General features: G+C 46.1%; 1 protein-coding gene across 2 annotated transcripts in view; it reads right to left on the bottom strand.

Moving 5' to 3' along the window:
* The window catches only part of VWF (von Willebrand factor), a 137,395-nt gene extending 112,708 nt beyond the window's left edge, over window positions 1-24,687 (bottom strand). The window contains exons 1-6 of one of the 2 annotated variants that reach the window (XM_077759150.1): window positions 24,618-24,687; window positions 23,440-23,494; window positions 21,594-21,758; window positions 11,694-11,796; window positions 11,194-11,402; window positions 2,852-2,976 (exon numbers count right to left, since the gene is read on the bottom strand). In XM_077759150.1, the coding sequence (XP_077615276.1) occupies window positions 2,852-2,976; window positions 11,194-11,402; window positions 11,694-11,796; window positions 21,594-21,758; window positions 23,440-23,494 (657 nt within the window). In that variant the 5' untranslated portion in view covers window positions 24,618-24,687. Of the gene's footprint in view, window positions 1-2,851; window positions 2,977-11,193; window positions 11,403-11,693; window positions 11,797-20,709; window positions 20,858-21,593; window positions 21,759-23,439; window positions 23,495-24,617 lie in introns of those variants that run through there. The other variant, XM_077759149.1, reaches the window with a different exon arrangement.
* Between the last annotated feature and the right edge of the window lie 1,856 nt (window positions 24,688-26,543).

Raw genomic sequence — 26,543 nt, 5'->3', positions numbered from 1 at the left:
GGGGGGGCGGGCGCGGGGGAAGGGGTGTGGTTGTGGGGAGACAAACAAGGCTCCTGGCAGATTCTTCGTCCCTCCCTCCCCTTTGTCTCCCTCCTCAACTCAGCCCAGTATCAGGTTCTCCATGTGAAAACCCTGTCTTCACCTCCCACTTCTTATGGATAAATGGGAGTGGGAATATTCATCCAGCACTTACTCTGGCCTGGCCCATGTTTGCAAAATAAAGTAACACAAAGCCCATGCCCTCAAAGAACCATTCAATATTAGAAGGACTTATGTGGTCCCACCACCACCTCACCACTGAGGGACCCCCTGCCTTAATCCCACCCCTGCCTAGAGAACACTGGAGGGCTGAAGGGTGGGCAGAGAAGGTGAACCACCCTGCCAGCCACAAAATGGCAAGTTAGGGCGCAAAAGACAGAAATGATAAAAATTCTCTTTCTGCCCCTCACTGCACATGATTCCTTGAGGGCACACAATCTGAAATTCACTTGGGTTACCAAGTAGCTCTAGAAGAAAATTTGGCTTCCGTCACTTCCCCACCCCTCGATGTGGCTGTGTTCAGATATCTTCTCTCCTTTTTTTCTTTTTAATTTTTATTTTTTAGAGAGAGAGTGTGAACAGGATAGAGGTCAAGAGAGAGGGGGACAGAGGATCTGAAGTGGGATCCATGCAGACAACAGAGAGCCCAATGCAGGGCTTGAACTCACAAACCTCGAGATCACGACCTGAGCCGAAGCTGGGTGCTCAATCGAGACACCCAGGCGCCCACAGACACCTTCTCTCTTAACTTCACACTGGACTGAACTCCCCAAAAGGAAAAGGGTTATAACTGGGAGAAGGGTGGGAGGAAAGAAATGAATTTCAGAGTTTATGCTTAAAGCCCTGGGTGTGTCTGGCTTCTTCCCACTCCCATGGTACCATGCTGCAGCAGTGAGCAGACAGTGGGAGAGCATCAGGAGCCCATAAATAATGAGAATATAACAAGAACAGCTCATAAGATTGAGCCCCACTGGGCTAAACACTCTACACATATTCTCTCTCTCTCATCCTGAATGGTGGTCCTGTGCAGCGGCCACTCTTCCTATGCCTGTTTCTTATATGCAGAAACTGATGCTTGGAGAAGTCCAATGTTTCACCCAGAGTCACAGACTCAGGAAGTGGCCTGACCCCAAACCCATATCCTTAGCATAATGCTGAGGCCCATGGCTGAGAAAAAATACCTGAGGAGCTACCAAGGGCAAGCACCAGATATTTCAACGTTTTCCTGGATAGAGGAAGCTACCCTCTTCCACACAACAACACCCTCCTCCCGGTGTCACAACTTGGTCCGCCTCAGTCAGTGGCCGGTACTGGGCTACATTCCAGGTGCCACAGATGTCTATGGACTAGCCAGAAACCTAGTATGGTTGAAACACTGGAAACTCAAGAAAAAAGAGGCATTTGGAATGTGTTTGTTTATAAATTGGAAATTGTATTTACAATCGAGGCAGCTGGACTAAACATCAAGCTAGAATATTTTCCTGTGCCTGACATAGTCTTTGGTTCAGGAGATCAGATTGTTCCACAAAAACAGAAGAGACTCCTGTGTGAGTAACCAGCTAGTAATGAAGCTCTCTCAGAGTGTGTGTGTGTGTGTGTGTGTGTGTGTGTGTTTTGCTTCTGGAGTGGGAGAGAGGTGGAGTTTCTCTACTTCCGTGCAGACTCAGGAAGAGCAGACTTCTGCAAGCGCTGACTGACTGGGGGTTAATACCGTGGAGGCAGTCCCAATCTCCAGACACATACCACTGCCTACTCCTCATTTATCCACCCACTGAATGTTTATTGCGATTTATTATAAACAGACTCTTTAGCCCAATCCACAGAAACACACAAAGTCTTAGAGCTGAAAGGAACCTTAAGAATACTGGAAGCCAACTCCTGAGGGGAAACTCAAGGGCCACAGGCAGAAATAAAAAGCAGCCTAAAGCAATGCAGCCAGAACAAGGGAGGAGGGAGGGAGGGGGTGAAGCTGGAGAGAGTGAATTCGGACTCTGAAGTTTGTTAGCAGTGACTCTGGCAGCTACTTAACCTCCCATGGCTGCGATTTCCTCATCGCCCTGCAGAACCGTACAGGCCCAATGTGGCTTGTCAAGTCCTGTCATGGCTGTGGTCCTGGTCCAAAGCAGGGACCGCCGCCCTCTTCCTGTAGGGTGGAACAGGGTGGTTGTCCCCTGGGTGGAGGCGGGGAGATGGCGCTGTTAAGTGGCTGCCTCCACAAGGATATAGTGTGCAGCATAGATGCCCTTCAAAGCCAAGGGCTCATCCAGTCCCGGCTTAGTGTGTTGGCTGCTCAGGGCTCACAGCTGAGTCATTCTGCAGCCATTGCTGGCAGTCCAAGCCTCCCTGCCCAAAGGAATCCTACATCCAGTGACCAGCAGGTCACTACAGGCCTGTCTAGCGGGGCCACCCTAGCTTTCAGAGCTCCTTGAAGGACCAGCTGAGGGCCCACTTGTAACTACGTGGTGGCAGCTCTCTGCCCCTCCCCTCCTCTCAAAAATAAATAAACATTTAACAAATTTAAAAACAACAACAACAGAAAAGTCTATTTGCTCACTATACCAACTCACTGGACAGACATTTTTCAAGTTCCAGGCCCAGAGCAGTTGTAGACTAAAGCCAATCTGACTCCAGCCATAGTTGGTTTCCAGGAGAAAAGGGGCCCATGGGAACCCTTCTTTGAAGAGTCAGGGGGACCCACAGAGGTAGACCCACTCTGCGCCCCAGTGGAGGACCAGAGACCAGATGCCTTTCTGCCTCTTAATTCCAGAAGTCCCACTGCACTCAGACCACATCCAGCCTGGGCTGTACCCACCTTCTGTGTTTCCTCAGATGAGACGTTGCATGGGCTGCTGGGAGGGGATACCCGTTTGCACTGTTGTTCCCCACTGCTCAGGGCCCAGGAGTTGGCAAAGTCGTAGGGGTCCGAGGTCAAGGTCCCTGTGGAGAGAGTTTCAAGGAGAACAAAGTCACAGTTAAGCCTGACCCAGGACTTCTATGGGAAAACTCTAGGTCTATTGTCACCCAAATCAACCTTCCATTAGATTGGTACATAGGCATCTGGGGTGGGGAGTAACTTTTGTGCAGCGCTGAGCGCAACACCAGAGTACCAGAGCTCAGCCTGTGTTTGGGGGTGGGGGGGCTGGGCAGATGGGCACAATGAGCAAGGTGACATGGAAGACAATGAGGAACATGCCCAATGACTCTGTCTCCATGCCCTGTGTGCCTTTCCCCTCTGCGCAGAACATTCTCCACCCCCTTATTACCTTGACTCTCTCCATTCATTGTTTGAGAGGCAGCTCCAGAGCCACTTCCTCCAGGAAGCCCTTCTGAACTAGTTCTACTTCCTGCCTTCCACCCCAGCCTGTGCTCCCTCAGCACCAAGGCCACCTTTCCATCAAAACTCTCATCCTCCTTTGTGTTGGTATTTCCTTTGTTTATATTCATACTCCATTCAACTGTGAGCTCCCTGATTCAGGGTACAGGCTATATCTCTTATCTCTGAATTCCTAGCCAGTGCATTATAGGCACTTGAAACATTTTTGCAGAATGAAGGTAAGAATGTGACATGGAACCTGAGCCCCCAGTCACTGTATCCCCAGTGCTCTCACAGCATCTGTCCCTTGGTCTCATACCAATCATGCCACCATCAGCTCCCACAACAGAGGGAGGGCTTGTGGGCTTCCATGGCAAAGGAGATACCTAATGTCACTGCTGAATCTTTGCTGCAAAGATACTAATGAAGCATGGACGCAAGTGGTCCTTTTGGATAGCCAGGTCCAGAAGAGTGAAGCATGTTTCAAGGTCAAATCATATACTCAAGAAAAGAAAATAGAAAATCCTTGGGGAAAGAAAAGCAGGACCTTGGAAGTATTGTCAGTTGGCATCTGGGGTGTGGTAAGCAGGGAAAATGACCCCCGTCAAAGATTCATTTCCTAATTCTTGGAACCTATGAATTATCTTAAACGGCAAAAGATATGATTAAGTTAAGGATCTTGAGAGGAAGAGCTTATCTCAGATTACTTAGGTCAGGCTTATATGCAATCACATGTATCCCTATAAGAGGGAAGCAGCAGGAGGTGACACCAAGATACACGCAGAGAAGATGATGTGGTAACAGGTGGAGATCGGGATGATATAGCCACATTAAGGACTGCTCACAGTAGCTGGAAGAAGCAAGGAACAGATTCCCTTCTAGGGTCTCCGGAGTGAGTAGAGCCCTACCAACACCTTGACTTCAGACATTTAGCCTCCAGAAATTGTGAGAGATTAAACTTCTGTTGTTTTAAGCCATGAGAGAGGCCAAAAGAAAGGAACCTTACACTTATGCAGCTTCTACTATGTGCCAGGCATTATGATAAGTGCTCTCTGCATTCTGAGTAACCATGTCACACAGGCTTATCCATTTTCTTTTTTTTTTTTTTTTTACTTAAGCCCATTTATATTAATGATTACATTAAACATAAATGATCCAAACAACCATTAAAAGACAGGTATTGTCAGACTAGATTAAAATCAGAACCAAAAAGCCAAGACCTTAGATTAGAATCTTAGAATTCTAGATGGAATTCACATGAAATATAAATTTATAAACAGGATAAAATTGAAATAGATTTATTCAACAAATAACAACTGGCTTATCCATTTTCTAACATATCGTGAGAACTCCAAAAACTTCAGATAATACCATTCTTGTATAGAGGTTATAAAAAACAAATATACTTAAAATTCTTGTTACAAAGAAAAAATGAAACCTGATAAAAGGGCAAGACAATAAGAAAAAACAATAGAGTTGAAAAAGAACCAGATTTACCTTCTAAAATTACAAACACAGTCAAGGAAACAAATAAAACTCAACTGATGGGTCAGACATCATCTGGAGATTAGACAGAGTTGAGGGAATTAGGAAACTAGAAGACAGATCTAAGTAGGAATGTGCTGATGAGCCAGCCATCTGGAGAAAAGCAAAGCCCTGGTTTTTAGGATTTGCTGATTTCCGTGGTGCAAATATTCCAACCATGGCCAACTTCAAGCTACTAACATGACAGTACTGAATGCAGACTTGGAAAAGACGCTCACAATCCGTTCTTAGCAGCCAGCATGAGTGCACCACCCAAAAACCAACAAAGAGGAATAGAGAGATAGAAAAATAAAAGTAAGGTAATGAGAAAAATAAAAGGATGGAATACAAATATGTAATATACATCTAACAGGAGAGACAATGACTGGAATGTTTCTAAATCTGATGGAAGATACAAGTCCTGAGATTCAGGCATCAGTCTCAAGCAAGATAATAAATGTAACACCCACATCTAGACACAGCATAGTAAAATTTCAGAATACCAGGGACAAAGAGATAATCTACATACAAAGATAGAAGATACTATATGTGATGCAATAACAGTTGGACTGGCAACCTTCTTCTCAACAACATCAATAGAATGGCATCTTCAAAGCACTGTGAGAAATAACTGATGCTCTCGAATTCTATACTGAGCTAAAGTATCATATAAGAATGCACGGCTGTTTGTTTCAGTTATCACTATTGCCACTACCAGCCCCTTAATGAAGGAAGTGCTAAGGGATATTTTTTAGAAAAATAAAAATTGAGCCTTGAATAAGATGCAAGGAGAAATTATGAGCAAAGAACCTGTTAACCATAAAGACATAGCTAAAGAAGCACTGATTGTGTAAATCTATCATAGTAATGCCAAATTTAGGGATATTCCAACAAAGTAGGGAGGTCAGTGAGGTAGTAGGGAAAGAAGTAGCATTTTAAAAAATAGTAATGGGGGCCCCTGGGTGGCTCAGTCAGTTAAGGGGCTGACTTAGGCTCAGGTCGTGATCTCACAGCTCATGGGTTCAAGTCCCGTGTCAGGCTCTGTGTTGACAGCTCAGAGCCTGGAGACTGCTTCAGATTCTATGTCTCCCTCTCTCTCTGCCCCTCCTCCACTTGCACTCTGTCTCTGTCTCTCAAAACTGAATAAATGGTTAAAAAAAAAAGCAGTAATGGTAGAAAGCACAAAATAAGATGGTTAATAGAAATCCAAATACATCAACAACTGAATATAAAATGAATGAAAAGAAGCAAAACTTTACAGTGAGAAGACAGAAAAGATTAGTTTACATTAAAATATCAAAAAGGAGAAGCGCCTGGGTGGTTCAGTCAGTTGAGCGGCTGACTTGATTTTGGCTCAGGTCATGATACCAGGGTCATGGAATAGAGCCCCATGCTGGGCTCTGTGCTGACAGCATGGAGCCTGCTTGGGATTCTCTCTCTCTCCTTCTGTCCCTCTCCCCAACTCATGCTTTCTCTCGATAGATGATAGATAGATAGATAGATAGATAGATAGATAGATAGATAGATAGATAGATAGATAGAAGATAGATAGATAAAATAATAATGAGATACAGTGAGATACCATTACACATCTATTAAAATTACTAAGAGAATAATAATAATAATGTGGCAATTCCAAATGCTAGCAGTGATTCAGAGCAACTGGAACTCACACATTGCTGGGAGAAATGCAGATAGCATGGCCAACTTAAGGAACAGTTTGGCAGTTTATTATAATATTAAACATATGTTCATCATACCAACCACTAATTCCACCCCTAAATATTTACCCAGAAAAACTAAAGTGTATTTCTACACAAAAACCCACACATGAATACCACCTCACACTTATTAGGATGGCAACTATCAAACAAAACAAAACAAAACAGAAAATAACAAGTATTGATGAGGCTGTAAGAAATTGGAATCCTTGTGCACTGTGGGTGGAGTGGAAAATGGCTGTACTGCTGTAGAAAACTGTATGGCAGCTCCTCAAAGAATTAAGAATAGGGGCGTCTGGGTGTCTCGGTTAAACATCTGACTCTTGATTTCAGCTCAGGTCATGATCTCAAGGTTTTTGAGTTCAAGCCCCACATTGAGCTCTGCACTGATAGCAGAGAACCTGCTTATGATTCTCTCTTTCTCTTCCTCTCTCTCTGCCCCTTCCCCATTCATTCACGTGCAGTCTCTCAAAATAAAGAAATAAACTTAAAATTTTTAATTAAAAAAATTAAGGATAGTATTGCCACATGATCCAGCAATTCCACTTCTGGGTATATACCCAAAAGAATTGAAATCAGGGTCTTGAAAAAGTATTTGTATGCCCATGTTCATTGCACCATTATCTACTCTAGCTATACATGAAAACAATCATGTCTATCATTGCATAAATGGAGAAGCAAAATATGGTATATACATACAATGAACATTCTGCCTTAAAAATGAAGGAATTGTGAGATAAATGGGATTAAGAGGTATGAACGTTCAGCTACAACACAAATAAGTCACAGAGACTGTGGGGAATAAGTTTAGGAATTCCCTGAACTTGCACCCATGGGTTAACAAGGCTTAGGATAAAAGTATCCAAGATTAGGTAAACAGGGCCAAAGCGCTCCAACATAGTACAAAAGCAGAAAGCTGCTTTCACAGGACAGAAGGTCCAGAATAGGTAAACAGGTGAACAGGGTTATAGACCACTGCAGCTGGGTGAAATTTCTTGGAGCTGAGCTAATTAGCAAAAGAAAGGTGCCTTCCTGACCCTGGGGTAGCATGCTCTGTCTTATCCCCTAGGCAAGTTAAGAGAAACAGTGCCTAGTGTCTGCAGTAAACAACCATCTGCTCCACACTGCGATTTTGTTTTGTATTAACCCAAACCCCTAACACCGCATATCTTCAAAACCCCCATTCTCTCACACACGAGTTAATGTTCAGGGTTTCATTGTCTCTTTCTGCATGTCCGTCACTTTGTAACCCTCCTGATCCTAATAAATACAGAGCAAGGACCCTTACTCAGGGCTCTTGTCTCCTCCTGGACATTAGCCTCTCTTGCGGTTAATTCTGCATCCACTCTCTTGCTGGACAAGACAGAACTCTAGACTCAAAGTCTGTGACAAAAGATGAAAAGTACAGCATGGGAAGTACAGCTAATAAGATTGTAAAACATGGTTTGGTGGCAGATGGTGACTACAATTATCATGGTGAGAACTGAGTAATGTGGGGAATAGTTGAATGATTATGCTGTACACCTGAAGCTAATATAACACTGTGTATTAATTATACCGTGATAAAAAAGAGACCTTATTCCTAAGAGTTTATTATTAATAATAGCAGTACTGCTTCAGAATATCCCATTTAAATGTACAGTGTGAGTATGTAAATATTTTACTTTCAAGGCAAATTTGTGAGTGTATTACCACTTAACTTCATGACTCTTTGTGAAGGACACATCTGTGTTTCTGAAACAAACAGGCTTTAAGCACTTTTATTAAATTGTTGAAAAATAATCCTTTTATGCTCTTGTTCTCAAACCTGTTCTCTAGATGCTGAAATGTGTTACAAAACAAGGTGCAAATTTAAAACAATGCCATGCTAAAATAATTTATTTAAATACCAAAAAAAAAAAAAAAAAGGAAATTGTCATTTGCTACAATGTATGGATGAATTGTAAAGACATTATGCTGTGAGATAAGCTAGTCACAAAAAGAGAAACACTGTGTGACTCCACTTACATGAGGCAGTTGGAGCAGACAGAATCATAGAGACAGAAAGTAGAATGGTGGTTGCCAGAGACTGGGGAAGAGGAGGGAAGAATGGGAAGTTTGGCTTAATGGGTATAGGGTTTCAGGTCTGGAAGAGTTCTGGAGATGGATAGCGGTGATTGATTACACCACAGTGTGAATGTACTTAATGCCACTGAGGTGTGCACTGAAAAATGAGTGAGATAGTACATGTCATTTTATGTGTGCTTACCAGATTTTTTTAAATGGGCAGAGTGGGGCGCCTGGATGGATCAGTTGGTTGAGCGTCCAACTATCCATTTCAGGTCAGGTCATGATCCCAGGGTCGTGGGATATAGCCCTGAGACAGGCTCCATCCTAAGCCTGCTTGAGATTCTCTCTCTCTTGCATGTGTGCTCTCCTCTCTCTCTCTCTCTCTCCCTCTCTCTTCCTCTCTCTCTCTTCCTCTCTCCCTTTGCCTCTTCCCTGCATGACCACATTCTCTCTCTCTCAAATAAAAAAAAAATTTTAATGATGATGGAGGGAACCCTATACATGAATGTTTCTGGCAGCTTTATCCATAATTGCCAAAGACTAGATATGACAAAATGTCCTTCAACTGAATGTATAAACAAATCTCAGTAGCACTCTCCAGTTATAAACAAAACAATCTACTGTTGCATTCAACCACACAGATGGATCCCTGGGGGAATGATACTAAGTGAAAGAAGCCAGAACGAAAAGGCAAAGTACTCTTCGTACGGTATGATTACAATTACATAAATTTTGGGAAAATCAGAACTATCGGCACAGGAGCTACCAGGGCTAGGAGCTGGGGAACAGCTCAGCTACAAAGGAGCACAAGAATTCTGGTGGTGAGGACACTGCTCCATAGTTTATGAAGGTTACACGGCTCTACACCTTGATGGAAGCTCACAGACTAGGAAGTGTGGCTTTTACCATATGTAAAGGACACCTTGATAAATGTGACTTTTAAAAACAACAAAATAAATACCAGCTATGTGCTTCTTTCATGCAATACGTCTGAAACTGCACAGACTGCTTGAGAATATTTAAAAAGATGAAACAAATACTGACCTAAAAAAGGTGAGGTGCCTATATATTATTGTCAGACAGATTTTAAGGCATTGTGAAAAATGATGAGTCATTACATAAAAGGAAGAGTTCATTAGAAAGATTCAACACATCTAAAATCTAACTGCAAAGGCTCAAAACGGATAAAGCAAAACTTGACAGAGTGACATGAAGAAATTGACAAATTCATCACCATTGTAAAAAAAATTTAACATAGCTCTCCTTAGTAATGGGTAGTTGAAGCAGACAAAAAAGTAGCAAATATATAGAATATTTGCATAACACAATTAACAAACTTAATTCAAAAAGTTTATATAGAATCCTGCACCAATCAGAGAATACATTCTCTTGGAACGTACATAGAACAATTGCAAAAAAGATCATGTAGGTGGCCACCAACAAGTCTCCCCAAACTTCTAAATTAGAAATCAGTTTAGTTACAAAAGATAACTTTAGAAAGTCTAACCGTCTGGAAATTTTGAACACACTTTATAGGTAAAGAAAGAATTCAATGGAAATTAGAAAAGCCATAGAACTAAATGAAAATGAAAATATGTTACATATCAAATTTCATGCCACTAAGATGGCATTTAGAGGAAAATTTATAGCCTTAAATGTACATATTGGACAATATAAAGTTTGAAAAATTGGTGCTGGCAAAGACAAAAATAAATGATCTCACTATTTTCCAATATATACAGTGAAATGAAAGGGATGGTCAACTGTTCTCTAGAAGCTTATCCCTTAATCAAAGGGTAGTTGATTCTTCATAAGGAAGAAGAATAACAAATGTTCAGCTTTTGTAAGGGAGCACCACTAATTAAATGTTTATGTAATTGAAATTATCTAAAGAAGATTAAAGATTACTAGTGGTTTCCACATTGTCCATATTGCCTTCTATTGCTCATGAACACACACATAAACTGGCTTTTTTGGACAGTGGGCCACCCTTTATAGATTTCATCCATGAAGTTCTACTGCATTCGTTCAGGAGGGTCTGTTCAAACCATCCAGAATTTACCAACCATCTACCATATGTAAGCTGCTATGGGGAATTCAAAGTTGAACCACGTCAGCTTTCAGGAGCTCCAAGATGTGGTTTGCCAGGAGGTCCAGGCAGTGGAGCAGAACGCTAAGACGTAAGGTTGGCAGGAGGGGCACCTGAGTGGCTCAGTCAGTAAAGTGTCCAACTCTTGATTTCAGCTCAGGTCATGATCTCACAGTTCATGAGTTCAAGCCCCACATCAGACTCTGTGCTGACAGCTGGAGTCTGCTTGGGATTCTCTCTCTCCCTGTCTCTCTGCCCCTCCCTTGCTCATGCTGTCTCTCTCTCTCTCACTCTCTAAATAAATAAATAAATAAATAAATAAATAAACTTTTTAGAAAAAGTTTGGCAGGATAAACATAACATGGCAGGGGAGAAATGTTAGTGAAGGTTTGTAAGCAGGGAAATTACATGTGTAACCACAACTTTAAGGAAATGGTATCCTACTTAGAAAAGCTTACCTTCTTGAGTCCTGAAGTCATCCTCAGCAAAGATGTTAAAGTTGCCACACAACCCACAGGTCTTGTTGAAGTATCTATCTGACAGCAGGATTTGAAAATTGCCACTGCCATCAATTCTGGCCACAAAGCCATGGGCCTCACTGGACAGCTTGTAGTACCCAGCCTCGGTCTCTAGATACAGCCCGTTGGAGGCGTAGGGCATGGAGATGCTGGAGGGACAAGGATGCGCTCAGGAAGTAGGCTTCTCGTGAATTTCCTGGATGTCCCTCCCACCTTTCAAGCCCAGCCCCAGGCTCCAGGGTTGGGACCTTGGTGCCAAGTCGCTGAGGACCTAGACCAAGTCAGGAGACTGGCCTCTTGCAGCCTTCCCACTCTCTTTCCCTGGGCACATTTAATTCCTCTCTCTGGGCTCCGGTTCCCTCATCTCAAAAAACAAGGAGGGTTGCAAGAGGGAACGCCAGGGCCCTTTCTAATTCTGACATTCCGGGCTTCTGACTTACCTCTGGTCCCCCTGCAGCACAGTACCGTTGACAAACAAATGGATGTCGAAAAATTCCCCGAGATACACGGAGAGGCTTACTCTCTTGCCATTTTGGAAGTCTCCTGAAAGAGAAAAAGGTCAGTAGTGGTGATTATCGTCAAAAAAAAGTTATATGTTCAATTCAATCATCTTATAAACCTCACTAACCTTATCCCAGTGGGAAACTCCCCCAAAGGACTTAACAAATGGGCAACAGAAATCTTCATCAAAATATCATTTACTCACTCATTTTTCCATTCACCTAAAAATATTGAGTGCCTTCTGGATGCATAACCCCCTTCTAGTCTCTTCTATTTCTCAAAAGAAAACTATGAAAGCATGACCCCTTCTCCGGGGAGCTTACGATCTAAGTAAGATAAGCAGGTGGCTATCGACTATACTGTAAAAAAGATAATAAAAGCAACATTGTGAGTTATTGGTAACAAGTAATCTAGAAGAGTGTAATGTTCTCCCAGGACAGCCCAAACCAGAATCCCTAGGCTCTTTGTTTAAAATGGAGATTTATGAGCTCATGAAATCAGTTTACTGAATTTGAGTCTCTGGGAGAAATTTAGAGATCCTGTCAGCAAAGTGCCTCACTCTGCACGGGAAATGAGGTCAGGATGCAATAAATGATTGATATTGCCATATGAGACGTGTGAATAGGTGAACACATAAGAAAACCGTCTGTGAACAAGGGTTCAGTTGTGAGGGGCGAACACAGAGGCCAGGGTGCTGGTGGTGACCTCAAAGCAGGAAAAGAAGCCGGAGACCCATTTTCTGCAGCACCATGGAGACTAATCCGACCGTGAGGCCCTGAGAACAGGCAGTCTCCAAAGATAACCGACCGGCCACAGGAAGTAAAGGAGCCAGAAGGAACAACGTAGAGTCTTTGTCTCTCGCCTTGGAGACTAAGAAGTTGGTGAAAACAGGGAAGATGAAGGGCAGCAGTGAACACAGAGACAGAAGATGCTGGAGAAAAGGGGCTCGGTGCCTATGGGCTCCTGCAGAAATGGGGCAAAGGAGCCAGCTGCAAAGGTTAACCTTGGAAATGAGGAAATATTCCCTCCCCTAGAAGAGCGAGGTCTCCAGCTGCTCAGCAAAAGAAGAGGCAAGAAGGTCTGTAGCATTAAGTACAGGAGACGTTGGCATGAGGTGCTGCTGCCATGCCTTGGGCCACTGACAAAGTTGTTGAGGAGGACTTCAGCTGAGGCCTGGGCGGCACCCAGCTGCTGGAGGACCGCGATTAGCTCTTACATGCATGTGCGCACATGCGCCTGTGCCACCAACCAGAAAATAGACTCTTTCTGGTGACACTTCTGTGAGGGAGTCACATGTAAATAGCTGACCTATTCTAAGAATAGATTCCTGAATGGTACACTGTTAGCAGCTCGGGGCGGGGGGGGGCGGCCAGGAAAGGCCCACAGGCCACCCACAGACTACAGACCGCATTCTGCAGAGCTGGAGACCAACACTGTCAGGAAGGAAACGAGACGCCAACCACATTAAAGGGGTTTTGTCCTGAGGAGTTTTTGTCCCGGTAGCCTTGCCTGCCCTGCATTTTCTGCTTAGAGCAGTTTCGCAGCAAGCACATCTTTAAGCAGTTGAGCAAACTTTCCGACAGCAAGAAATTAGCCCAAGAAAAGCAAACACACGACACAGATAAGTGATCAGACAAATAGAGTCAAACGTTAATGGTAGAATCTGAGTGGTGGGCATACGGGTGGTCACTGTCTTATTCTTTCAGTGTTTCTAAATGTTTGGAAATTTCCATGGTAAAACACTGGGAAAACAAGCAAACGGGATAGCCGGGCAACGACCCCCCAGTTGTCAGCCAGTCCCTCCCGGAGCCTTCCATGCCCTTGGGCATGCACAGCGGACCAAAGACCAGCTCCCTTCCAGGGCCTGTTTTTGGGGTGGAACCCACTGGACGGGGCAAGCCTCCACTCGCCACCTTCCTGCTGGAGATGGCGGGCAAAAAGCCCAAGAAGTCAGGGGCTCTGGGTCCCTTATGACCACAGAAAGTGTCTCCTCATCAGTACACTTTTCCCTGCCGTACATGCCCAGTGTCACAGAGCAGATGGACAGGCGCGCAGTCCTGCCCCAGCTTCACTGGGTAACTCAACCTGTATGTTGCCTCTGAGCCAAAGGCCTCTCCCTCCTGGAAATGACAGGAGTCCCTTTGCACCTCTCCTTTGCAGTCTCCCGCCCTCTCATGGAAATTCAAAAGGCCTCTGGAGAACAAGTGGGCCAGGGAGCAGGCAGCATGTGGCTGGAGGATGGGTGGGGAACGCTTTGCATGCAACCAGGTGGCTTGGGGTGAGCCACTGTCCTGCGGATGCAGGTCTGCAGCTCTTGAGAGTTTTCAAGGGATGTAGAATCACCCAAACTGTGGCTCTCCTGGAGGCCAGGTGCATAGGAAAGCCAGAGCTCATTATCCCCACAAGGTTGAAAGGTTCCCACTGGGCACGGGTGCGTGAGAACCCCCACCCTTTGCAAGTAAGGGGGTTATTGAAAGCTGCTGAAAGCAGCCTGCTCCCACAGACCAAGGGACTTGGGTCCACCCAGATGGCTACACTCAGGGTAACTTGCCCGTCATCACAGAGCCAGTGAGTGGTAAGAGTCAGGACTCAGGCCAGGTGCTGGTTTAAGTATTCGAGGGGCTGGGATCACCATTAGGAAGCCAGGGAGCACTGACTGAGCAGAGCACTGTGTGAGGCAGCTTCCTTTTCAGGGAAGGTGGGGCTGGCTGCCCAGGACCTTCACTTGTCCAGGGGCCCTTGGGAGCTGGGACTGGGGTCCTTAGTGAGGAATGAATTGAGGAGCCTGAAAAATTCCTGAGCCTGGATGGCAGAGGGAGGCCCTAAGAGCAATCTCTCCACACCCAAAGCAGAGAGCAAGGAGAGTCTGGAAAGTGTGTCCTGGAGAAGACTTCAATACAGAAAAAAAAAAAAACACATTATGACAGCAGGAAGGCTGTTGGAGATGGTTGAAACAGGTGGCTTTAAAACACTTTTGCCCCGAAAGCAGAGTAAAAACAGTTTATTGCATGACCCAGTACGCACACACTCACACATTTCACACCACCTACCCTTCCCGTGAGCCGGGCCCTCTGACTACTTTCTGAGGTTTTTCTATCCTATTCCATGTAATCTCTTTAAATACTGGTTACATCCACTAAATTATTTTTAAATCCACATGTTATGACTCAGTTTGAGAAACACTGAACTAGACTGACTCCATTTTAGAGCTAGAGAAACTGAAGCCTAAGCTTCCAAGTCTGTCTGCCCCAGCAATATTGACATTCGGGACCAGACATTTCTTTGTAGTGGGGGCCTTCTGATTCGTGGTAGGGTGATCAGCAGGATCCCTGATCTCTAGTCACTAGATGCCAGTAGCATCTACCTACAAGTTGTTACAATCCAAAATGTGTCCAGACACTGCCACGTGTCCTCTGGGGAGAAATTACCCTGAGTGAGACTCATTGCTTTATACCGTTATCAAGAGGCAGAGCCCTTACACAGGCTTTCTAACTTCAAGGCTAAATTTCCTTTGGCAACACAAAGCTGCCTAACAGGGCATCTGAGTGCTCTGGATTCATTTAACCACTGATGCAGGAGAAAACTCTAGCTTTTATTTGCTTCTTATTTTATTTGCTTCCTTCCCTCCCTGCAGAGCTTAGGAGAGAATCTGATGATGTGCAGCCATTAGGAAGATGAGCTCAAAAGGGGATCCCACACTCCACAGATGCACAGGTTAGCACTTCCTATAACTGCTGGGAGAAGGTAGGCTGGATGTCCACCCCAATGTCTCAGTGCCATTTACTGATGTGGAACCACCACCCCCGACCCCACCCCCCAGTAAGTGACTCAGCACAACATCCTGTTGTTCAATGGCTCTCTCTGGACTGGCTTGGGAACCAGACCCTGCAGCGTGGCTTAGGAAGAGCAGACTTTCTGAGCAAGGGGGCACCAGGACTCCAGCGCTCTCTCTCCCCCCAGGTCCTTGGGCTGGTGCCCTGGGGGGCCCCTAGTAGCTTTGGCCTGCCTGGACCTGCCCAACCAAGAGCCAGGATCAAGGAAAGGGCCCTCCCCTTCGTACCAGGTGGTGCTTCTCGCTTGGACATAAACAACTTTACCCAGGATGTGAACAAGGTCCGCAGGCACTTGAGAGGAATGGACATTTGGGATTTCGAAACAGGGAAACAGGATGTCATTGGAGAACAATGGGGCAGAGGCGTATGTGAGGACGCAGGCATGCGCGTGTAAACTGGAGCTGCTGTGTCCAAGTGCGCTGTACGGACCCTGGGGCCTCAGGCTCCTGAAGCAGCCACGCCGACTCACCCCTCTCCACGCCTGGCCTCCTCAGATTATTCCTCTCTTCCCAACGCCCCTCATGCCACCAGCCCCAAAAACACAAAAAGTAGCCACCCATTCTCTCTGATGTTAGCAGCATGATTTGGGGGTGGGAATTAACCAATCTCAATTAAAGTATGATTAACCCATAGTCTGGTGTAGGCCAATTGCCTGCCAGAAAACTGACATGTGACAAGTTGTTATAAGAACAATGACCCAGGGGCACCTAGGTGGCTCAGTCAGTTGAGTGTCCGACTTCAGCTCAAGTTACGATCTCAGGGTTCTTGAGTTTGAGCCCCAAGTCGGACTCTCTGCTGTCATGCAGAGCCTACTTCGGATCCTCTGCACCCCTCTCTCTCCGCCCCTCTCCCACTCCCACTTTCTCAAAAATAAATTAAACATTAAAAAAAAAAAAAAGAACAATGGCCCAGTGAGGGTGCGGACGGGGTCCCAATAAGATGTTTGAACAGAGAGGCCTAACACAGCCCTGCAGGTTCCCCTTGGCCCCTGAAACCCGGGAAATGACGGCCAGAAAGGCCAGGCCTCTGACATGAACCCAAGCGATGTTGCCCTGACCTTCACAGAAACAGCCCCTGTGTCCACCTTGTATCCTGTGTTAAGGCAGCTGCTTTCAGTCACTAAGGATTGGGTAACACTTCACACTTGTAAATGATTTGCCTACCTTGCTCCTCACAGTATCTGCATCTTAAAGGCAAGGAAATGGAGGCCGGGAGACGTTGCGCACTTCCCTAAGGACACTTGGTGAAGAGGAAGAGCCGAGAGGAGACCTCTGATCCTCTGGCTGCAACCATGGCTCTATCCACACTTCCGTTTCCTGCTGGGGGCAGAGCCACCTGGTCCTAGGGGATGGAAAACAACCAGTCCCCACAAGCTGATGAGCCCAGTGCCAGACAGGGCCAGAGTAGTGGGGGGTGAGGGGGTCTTCCTGGAGGAGGAGATAGTGACTGCATAGAGGCACAGGCGGCCTGAGTTTTTCTGCCTTCGAGGCCTACCCTTAGCAGGAAAAAGTCCAGAGTGGGTTTAAGTAGGGGAAGGGGACTTTTCCAACATGCTGCTTGCCTCCCTGACCCCAGAAGATGAACTCTGTGCTTGGCCCTAGGATTTCATTACACACTGTTTACAAATCCCCCTTGAGGGTAAGGAGTCTACCTCAGGAATCAAGACAGCAACCCCCAGTGTCTGCATCAAGTCCCCCTCTGGAAAGTCCCCTGCAGCCCAAAGCCACAGGTTGGAGAGGATGTCTTTTGAAATCTTTCTCCTGTCACTCCTAACCTACTCCATTCCCGCTGACACCCCAGAGTCATCTCAAGTAGGAGGCCTGTATGGAACCCCATTATGATTTTTTTAAGATGCATAGAATAAGAGGTGCATGACTGGCTCAGTTGGTAGAGCATGCACCTCTGAACCTCAGGGTCATGACTTCAGGCTCCACGTTGGGTGCAAAGCCTACTTTAAAAAAAATGGTATGGGTGCCTGCGTGGTTCAGTTGGTTAAGGATCCAATTTCGGCTCAGGTCGTGATCTCATAGTCCATGAATTCGAGTGCCGTGTCAGGCAAGGAGCCTGGAGCCTGCTTCGGATTCTGTGTCTCCCTCTCTCTCTGCCCCTCCCTCCCTCTCTCTCAAAAATAAAATAAAAATAATTTTTTTAAAAAAAGAACTAAGTACACACAGAAAAGTCAGTAGATGGTGTCAATGTCAATTTCGTGATTGTAATATCTGAGAATAATTTGTACAATGTTACCAATTGAGGGATACTGGGTAAAGGGGACACAGATTGTGTGTGTGTGTGTGTGTGTGTGTGTGTGTGTATTTACAACTGCCTGTGAATCTATTATAATTTCAAACTAAAAAATTTAACTTAAAAAATAAGAAATATATCTTACATATTATCCCCATAACTTCTGGGTTTTATTACAGGGTAATAAGAATCCACTGTGGATTTTTTTTTAACTGAGAAACAAGAAAAAGAGAGAGAAATGTTTTTTTCCTTGTGATGAGAACTTTTAAGATCTGTTCTCTTAGAGACTTTCAAATATACCCACAGCAGTCATAACTAGGGTCACCGTGCTATGCCTCCCCAGCTCCTAGACTGATTGATCTATCTTATAAATGGAAGTTTATACCTTACCCACCTCTGACAGCCACAAATCTGATCTCTTTTTCTAAGAGTTTGGGTTTTGTTTTGGTTTTTCCTTTTCTTTTCTTTTTTAGATCACACAGTATTTGTCTTTTCTCTGTCTGACTTATTTCATTTAGCATAATGCCCTCAAGTTCCCTCCATGTTGTTGCAAATGCACAATGATTTTTAAGGTAGAGAAACTACTTAAAGTAAACATTGGGCAGAAGGCCCTCAGGCTTCAGCCTCCCGGGGAAGGTGAGGGGGCACTTGTTCTCTGCAGCTGCTCTCTCAAGTTACTCCCAGCTGCTGCTTCTGAAGCAAAGGGGGTCCCCAAGTTCAGTGATCAGAATGGCTTCCACCATCTGTCATGCCCTGGGGATGTCTGTGGTCCAATTCACCCCCTGCCTGGTTTTCATGGCCAGGACCACCCAGCCTCCTGTCTTCCTCCTTTTCTGGACCTTTTTGGCAAAGTAGCAATTCCTTCTTAATCCTTCCAACTGCACAAGCCTCTATAGTAGCTCCTCACTGCTGATGAATCGGGAAACAAACTCCCGATTTGTCAGCCTCATTCCATGACCCAGCCATGCCTCCCACTCACTATTCCTCAGCCCCATGCTTCTCAAGGTTTGGTCCCCAAAACAGCGGCAGCATCAGCATCCGGGAACTTATTAGAAATGGGCGTTTCAGGCCCCATTGACTCAGAAAGCCTGGGATGGAGCCCAGCAACCTGTTTTTAACCAGCCCTCCCGGAGATCCTGATGCAGGTTGGGAGTTTGAGAACCACTGCGCCAGACACATTGCCCTCCCCGCTGGGCTGAGCTGAGGGACTTGCGTTCCTTCCAGCCTCTTCCCTGCCCTGTCCTCTCTGCCCAAACCCCTCACCCAAACTCTTCACATGTCATGGTTTTCACGAAATCAGCTCTTGGGTACAACAGAGTACCGCGCTTTGTGGATCCCCTCCCTCCCTCACCTTCAGTGCTGCCTGAGACCCCAGTGAGCCAAGCACCAGGAAACAAAGATGAGTAAGGCATGGTCCTTGCCCTTGGGGTGCTCACAGAGGAGGAGGAAAAATGGCAGTCTGGTGAAGTTCAGTGCCCTGAAGGCACACTGCGAAGGGGGTTCCAGCCGAGGCAGGGCAGATGGTGAAGGCATCAGCAGCGGCCAAAGAAGAGGGGAGCCTCATAATTAAGGCAGCTGTCAGCTCATGTAGCTCCCACACTGAGCACTGAGGGCTGCACCCAGCCTGGGAGGCCCCCGAGACCGGGGAGTGGCCTCCCCAGGAGCGCTACCGCCTGCATCTCAGTGAGGGCCTGAGTGTTGACAAAAATTGTCTTTGGCCAACCTTGGATCGGGCTCCTCTGAGCCCTCCTCTCAGTCAAGTCTCAACCTTAGGCTCTGTCCTTGGTCTGACTGGTTCAGTTTAGCAAGAATCCTGCCGGGTCATTTTCTGTGACCAATTCCTCATACCCCTCCCTCGATACTTATCACCCTGGCCTAACTTCGGCAAGAACCCTACCACACCGGCTTAGCCAGATGTTATTCCTGATGTTTCCCCTTTGTAATTTTCCATCTGCTGACTCCCACCTGGCTGTAAATCCCCACTTATCCTTGTTATATTTGGAGTGGAAGAGTGGAGCCCCATGTCTCTGCCTCACTGCAACCCCCCCCACCATTAATTACAGTAGCCCCTTTAAATAAAGCTTTCCTCACTGTCTATACCAAGTGCCCTGAAGATTTTTGCTTTAACAATATGGGTCTGTCCCTTGCCGTGTCCTCTTCCGAAGGCTGCGGACCCCATCTTTGCTAGATTTTGCAGCATCCTCACTCACACATTGCACACATCGGATTCATTCTCAGAGTGTGAAGGTCACCAAACCACAATCCCCCATCACTGCCTGCAGCCTCACTCTCAGCTTGGAGAGCACCCTCTCTCCTTAGTGAGGAGAAAGGCTCCTGCATCCTGACAACCCAGGATCAAAATCCAGCTCTTCCTTTTACGAGCTGTCAACCCTTGGGAGGATCAGACCATGTCTTTGGGCTCAGTGCCTGTACGTGCACCTCAGAGCTGCTGTGGGGTGCAGAGACAACACAGGCACATACCAGCACTTTTCCAGGAACACAGGAGGTGCTCAGCATCAGCTAGATACTCTGAATTCCACCAAGAACACAGCGATGACCCCTACCATTTTTCCAGGGGCTCTGTGTGTTACAAAGCGTCTTCTGGTACATCATTTCTTTTGATGCTTTGAAGCTCCCAGAGTGCTGTCTGGACCCAGAGTAATGACCACACCACTGGAAAAAGACTCACTCCATCCCACCAGCCCTCCCTGAGAGAGACCCAGGTGAAGCCTAAGGGAAGTTCTTGGTCATGGAAGGCTATTTCCATCCATGCCTCCGCAAGGATCTGCAAGCTGGAACCCTGCCAGAAGAATACCCCCCGTAGGGGTTGAGCTTGGCTGGCGCCTGCTCTGAATCCCTCTCTTTAGTGTTCCGGACTCACCGATAAGGGAGAAGGAGCGTTTCTGGCAGTCCCCAGCCAGGAGGTAACTACAGTCTCCCATAAAGCTGTACATGCTTTCATCAAAGGTGTTGATGAAGTCATCTCCAAAGAGGCTGCACCGGGCCATCGACGACCTGCCAACCATCTCTTTTGCACAAAGGATCCCTGGAGGGAGAGACTACAGGTGAGCACAGCTGGGATCACCCAGCCACTCCAGCCTTGTGCCTGATACCACTTGGGCTGTAGGGAAGTATTTTCCATCCTAAGCAAGACTAAAGCTGTTGCTTTTGGGGGTGCTTGGATGGTTTAGTCAATTAAACATCAAACTCTTGATTTCAGCTCAGGTAGTGAGCTCATGGTTCATGGGTTCCAGCCCCACATCAGGCTCTGTAGTGATAGCATGGAGCCTGCTTAGGATTTCCTCTCTCTCTATGCCCCCCAACCAAAAATAAATAAACTTAAAAAAAAAAAAGTGTTGCTTTGGCCCTCAAAAATGACCCAGAACTCACACCAATAACAGAGGAACAGCTTTTCAGAATATCTATTTGTTTTAATGACATTTACTTACTAATGTGATACATGCTTTATTTGAGAAAATTTGGAGAATACAGAAAAAAAAATTCAATCAAGGTAAAATCTTCGCTAACCAACAGTCATGATAAGTAAAGTTAACATTTTAGTTTTATCTTTCTGTTCTATTTCACAGCATATGTATATATAATTACAGATGATTTTCTACAAATTTGTGATTATCCCATACAAACTATTCATAACCTGTTTATTTCTCAATGTATTGTAAAGAATNGCCAGAAGAATACCCCCCGTAGGGGTTGAGCTTGGCTGGCGCCTGCTCTGAATCCCTCTCTTTAGTGTTCCGGACTCACCGATAAGGGAGAAGGAGCGTTTCTGGCAGTCCCCAGCCAGGAGGTAACTACAGTCTCCCATAAAGCTGTACATGCTTTCATCAAAGGTGTTGATGAAGTCATCTCCAAAGAGGCTGCACCGGGCCATCGACGACCTGCCAACCATCTCTTTTGCACAAAGGATCCCTGGAGGGAGAGACTACAGGTGAGCACAGCTGGGATCACCCAGCCACTCCAGCCTTGTGCCTGATACCACTTGGGCTGTAGGGAAGTATTTTCCATCCTAAGCAAGACTAAAGCTGTTGCTTTTGGGGGTGCTTGGATGGTTTAGTCAATTAAACATCAAACTCTTGATTTCAGCTCAGGTAGTGAGCTCATGGTTCATGGGTTCCAGCCCCACATCAGGCTCTGTAGTGATAGCATGGAGCCTGCTTAGGATTTCCTCTCTCTCTATGCCCCCCAACCAAAAATAAATAAACTTAAAAAAAAAAAAGTGTTGCTTTGGCCCTCAAAAATGACCCAGAACTCACACCAATAACAGAGGAACAGCTTTTCAGAATATCTATTTGTTTTAATGACATTTACTTACTAATGTGATACATGCTTTATTTGAGAAAATTTGGAGAATACAGAAAAAAAAATTCAATCAAGGTAAAATCTTCGCTAACCAACAGTCATGATAAGTAAAGTTAACATTTTAGTTTTATCTTTCTGTTCTATTTCACAGCATATGTATATATAATTACAGATGACTTTCTACAAATTTGTGATCATCCCATACAAACTATTCATAACCTGTTTATTTCTCAATGTATTATAAAGAATTTATCATGCCATTGTATATACTTGCGAAACTTTTAGTGACTATACCATATTTTGCATCTAAATGTATGCATTTATACATTATAATAATATTAACCCTATTATTAGGTTCTTAGCATTTTCCCAAATTTTTTAGTAGATTATAATGAGGATCCCTATACATTAATCTACTATATCTTGAACAGTTTACATTCAAACAAATTGGCTGGTGTGTCTAACACGCAGAATCTATGACATGTTAGCTCTTCTAGGTCCATAAGCTAATTCCTCCCAGGAGATCCTCTTACCACCTACGCACTGTGCGTGTGTGTGTGTGGTCAGGTGGGGCACCACAATAGTAAATTTTTAAGTTTTCTGGGTCCCCTCACACAGAAACCACCTGGTAGAAAGATGTAGAGGGTATGAACATGTGAGCACTTTTTCATACTAAACTGTGAGCAGCAGGCTGGATTCTGCTGACCTGAAGGGTCTAAGTGGAGACAAGCCAGAGTTAGAAAAGGGTCCCTCTCACCATTCATAGACTCAGTATCTCAGCAAGGCAAGGAAGGGATTGCAGTCCAGTGGGAGTGGTGGACCTAGGAGAGGTGACTTCTGATCTTTGCTTTATGTGGCTTTATGTGACTTTGGAGCATTCATGTTTCCTCTATGACCCTCAGTCTCTTCGTCTGCACTATGGAAGACTCGACTAGATGACCTCTGCAATCCCTTCTAAAAGTAATCATCTGTCCAAGTCTTGGATTCCTTCTTCCCCATCCTGCAGCCCCATCACAGAAGACTGTTCTGCGTGGCCCCTGTGCTTCTTAATAGTCCAATCAGAGAAACCATTTGCAGGTGGCTGCTCCTTGAGGAATACAAGTCAGAGGCAGGGAGCTCTGAAGAACCTTCACAAGAAGAATTAACCAGTGACCCTGGCAGACCCAACCCAAGAGTAACACAGGACTGGGCACACAGGTGAGCTCCAGACACACCTGCTGATTCCTGGAAGGGATTTATTCCAAAATGACCCTGAGGCAGGAGTAACAGATAGAAACAATTTAGTACCTACCTGGCAAGGTGAGGGCCAGAGCAAGCAGCACCCTCGCAGGCCTGGCAGGAATCATCTGCAGAGAAGCAGGAGAAATGACCGGTGATCACTACCCTCTCACAGATCGTGGCTGGGGTGTACTACTGTCCATGTGTGAAGTGGGAAGAACAATTTTTTTTTTAAAGCAAGAAAAAAGATTAATCCTCACTGGCCCCTGTTTGCCCTTGACTATGGAGGACTGGTCCCCAGAAAAGCCCCTGGCCAGGCCCAGGCCAAGAGGAACCATCACTGTGAGCCAGACCCCAGGCATCCTTCCCCAAACAGCAGTCCCAGACCCCAGGCACGGGAGGAACCAGGCCAGCCTGGCCTCTCACTCCCCTGCACTCCTGAACCAGCTGGGAGCCCTTGCTCACCTGATCCCCTCCTGCCTTTTCATCCTTCCTCGCTTGCCACAAGCTGGAGAGAAGAAGCTATCCCATGCTCTGTTCCTACCACAGGCACCCAGACATGGAGAATGCTCAGCAACCACATTTGCAGGTCAGTCCCCAGCACGGTACCACTGCTCAGGCAATGTGTGCGGGGCTGAGCTGATAAATGGACAGGTGTCCAGTAGCCCCGACCCAGAAAGGCTCCCCATAGGGTGCCCCCCTCCAGAAGGAGATGATTGGCCCTGGCTTCAGAGCATGCCCCAATCCCTTAGAGACCCTGCCACAGACCTCTCCTCTTGTTAAATAGGTGTAGACTCTATCACCTGAGATTTCCCGGGGATGACTCCTTTCCTACTCAATGCCTCATCCAACCAAAGAGAGACAAGCCCAGTCTGTTATATACCTGCAGAAGAAACACTCCAACGATGTCAGATATGGCCACATCTTGGTCTCAGAACTGGTGACCCTCTACAACCTCCCAACACACATGCACGTCAGGCTGCTTCAGAACACACCCAGAGGTGAGGGCAAAACTCATTCCAGTCTTGCCTCGTCAAGTAGTACAAGCAGGAAAGCCGGCCATGAACAAAAGCAGCCACAGGACTCCCCAGTGACAAGTGGAGAGTGGGCCTTAGGACGGTCCCCGGCTCTGAGTCACCCTCCAAACAAGCCCTTCTAGCCCCGGGACAGAGGATCCCAGTTCCCCAGGGGTAAGGACCAGCCCTGATCTTCCTCCCCCAACTGAGCCAGCCCTGCCCCAGAAGACCAGACCTTTCCCTGCAAGCGGGGGCTGCAGGTATCTCCAAGATCCCTTGGGAAGCTCAGTGCCACACGACGTGCCGCCAGCCTAGGTCATGCTCCCCAGCAGCTAAGGCCGCTGGGACCGCTCGCAGCTCTGGACTGTCTGGCTGTTAAGTGACCCAGGGGCTGCGCACTCCCCGTGGCCAGGGGGAGATAAAGGCCGAGTTGTGACGTCCACCAGCCCCCCCTCCTTTCCCACCACAATAGCTGTGAGCTGCCGCAGCGGGGGATTGGCCTCCTGTTAATTACCAAAAGGAAACAATGAACGGAAATGGTATTAGAAATACCTCCAAGCCGATAAGACTTTGAAGAGTTTGGTGGGAGACCTAGGTTAGCTGCTGTAATAGGCTGCCTTGCCCTCCCCATGCCCCCCACACCGCAACCCCAGCCCTCCCCACACACAGTGTTCCTTATAGACGGAATGACCACAAACTCTGGCTGGCCCAGGGCAGGCTGGCCCAGGCCAGGGAAGAATTCAGACCTGATCAACACAGCTTCTGGATCCGGCATCCAAGCCCAGACACAGGGGAAGTTTGGAACAACAGCTCAACGGGAGCCAAATTAGTGATTGTGTTTGGAGAAAGAAGAGAATGATGCTTCCTATCCACGCTAAGGTATGAAAGCATACAGTCCCAGCCCTGACAAAACAGGCCCTTTGACTCCCAGCTAGCGTTCATGGACAAGGTAAGATGAGAGGTCTGGGCACAAGCCCAGGCTTTTGTAAAATGATGGCCAGGCTGGTTTAAGTTTAATCGTCCCCCAAGGACCTCTTCCGCCCACTGCTAGAGCCTGACTCCTTCCTGACCTTACACACACCCTACACCCACATGCAACACACACACCCCACATACACCACACATGCGCACACACCATGTGCCCACATATCACACATATACCACACACACACCACATACATATACTCACACCCCATACCACACACACATACCACACACCATACACACACATACCACACACATGCATACACATATGTATATCACACGCACACCATACATATACACTTCGTACACACACTATACACATGCCACACATACATACCACACATGCACACACATCACACATACACACACACTGCACCACACACAACACACACACATAAAACACCACACACCACATTCACCCTCACGCATCACACACATACCACATACACTATCTATAGCAAACACACACACAAAACCACACATACCACACATACCACATGCACTACACACACACAAACACACATGCACACATATACCCCCGGTCCTTCTTCCCAATTTCCTGTTCCTAAGAGCCTACTTCTCTGCATCATCTGCTAAACTCATTCCGGTAAAAGAGGGAGCTGATAAAACAGAGGAGGAAGGTGACTCTGTCTTCGTGGGGTTCCAGGCACTGTGACAGGCAGCCAAAGACAGATTTAGGTATGGAAGCCCACATCATTGCTTCTCACGGATCATTACCACTTGCCCTAAGACTGTGGGAGACCGTTACGTCTCCAACTTCCCCACTCCCCACACACATACGTAATGCTCTACCATGCCCTTCCCACCCAGGAGAGGAGAATGAATGTTCCCAAGGAAGAAAATGGCAGTAGAGGCAGAATTAGTATGATAGAGTAGAAAAGGTACATAAGGATTTCCATTTCTCGCTTGTTTTTTTTTTTTTACTTGATAACCTGAAAATCTGTCCACTGTGAAATATCATTAAATGCCATGTTAAGACACACTGACCATGCAGAGACTGCTTGCAGTCCTCTCTCCCTCTCTCTCTACGCCTCCCCCATGCACACAAATGCACATGCTCTCTCTCTCAAAATAAATAAATAAATAAATAAATAAATGCCATGTTAAATACGACAAATGCTTTTTTGAATTCACACCTAAACTAAGAGCAAACTAA

Source organism: Crocuta crocuta, unplaced genomic scaffold (assembly GCF_008692635.1).
Source record: "Crocuta crocuta isolate KB4526 unplaced genomic scaffold, BGI_CrCroc_1.0 scaffold72, whole genome shotgun sequence".
In the NCBI taxonomy this organism is placed as follows: Eukaryota; Metazoa; Chordata; class Mammalia; order Carnivora; family Hyaenidae; genus Crocuta; species Crocuta crocuta.
Note: the sequence above shows the minus strand (reverse complement) of the source record. Positions and strands in the feature narration are given on the sequence as shown.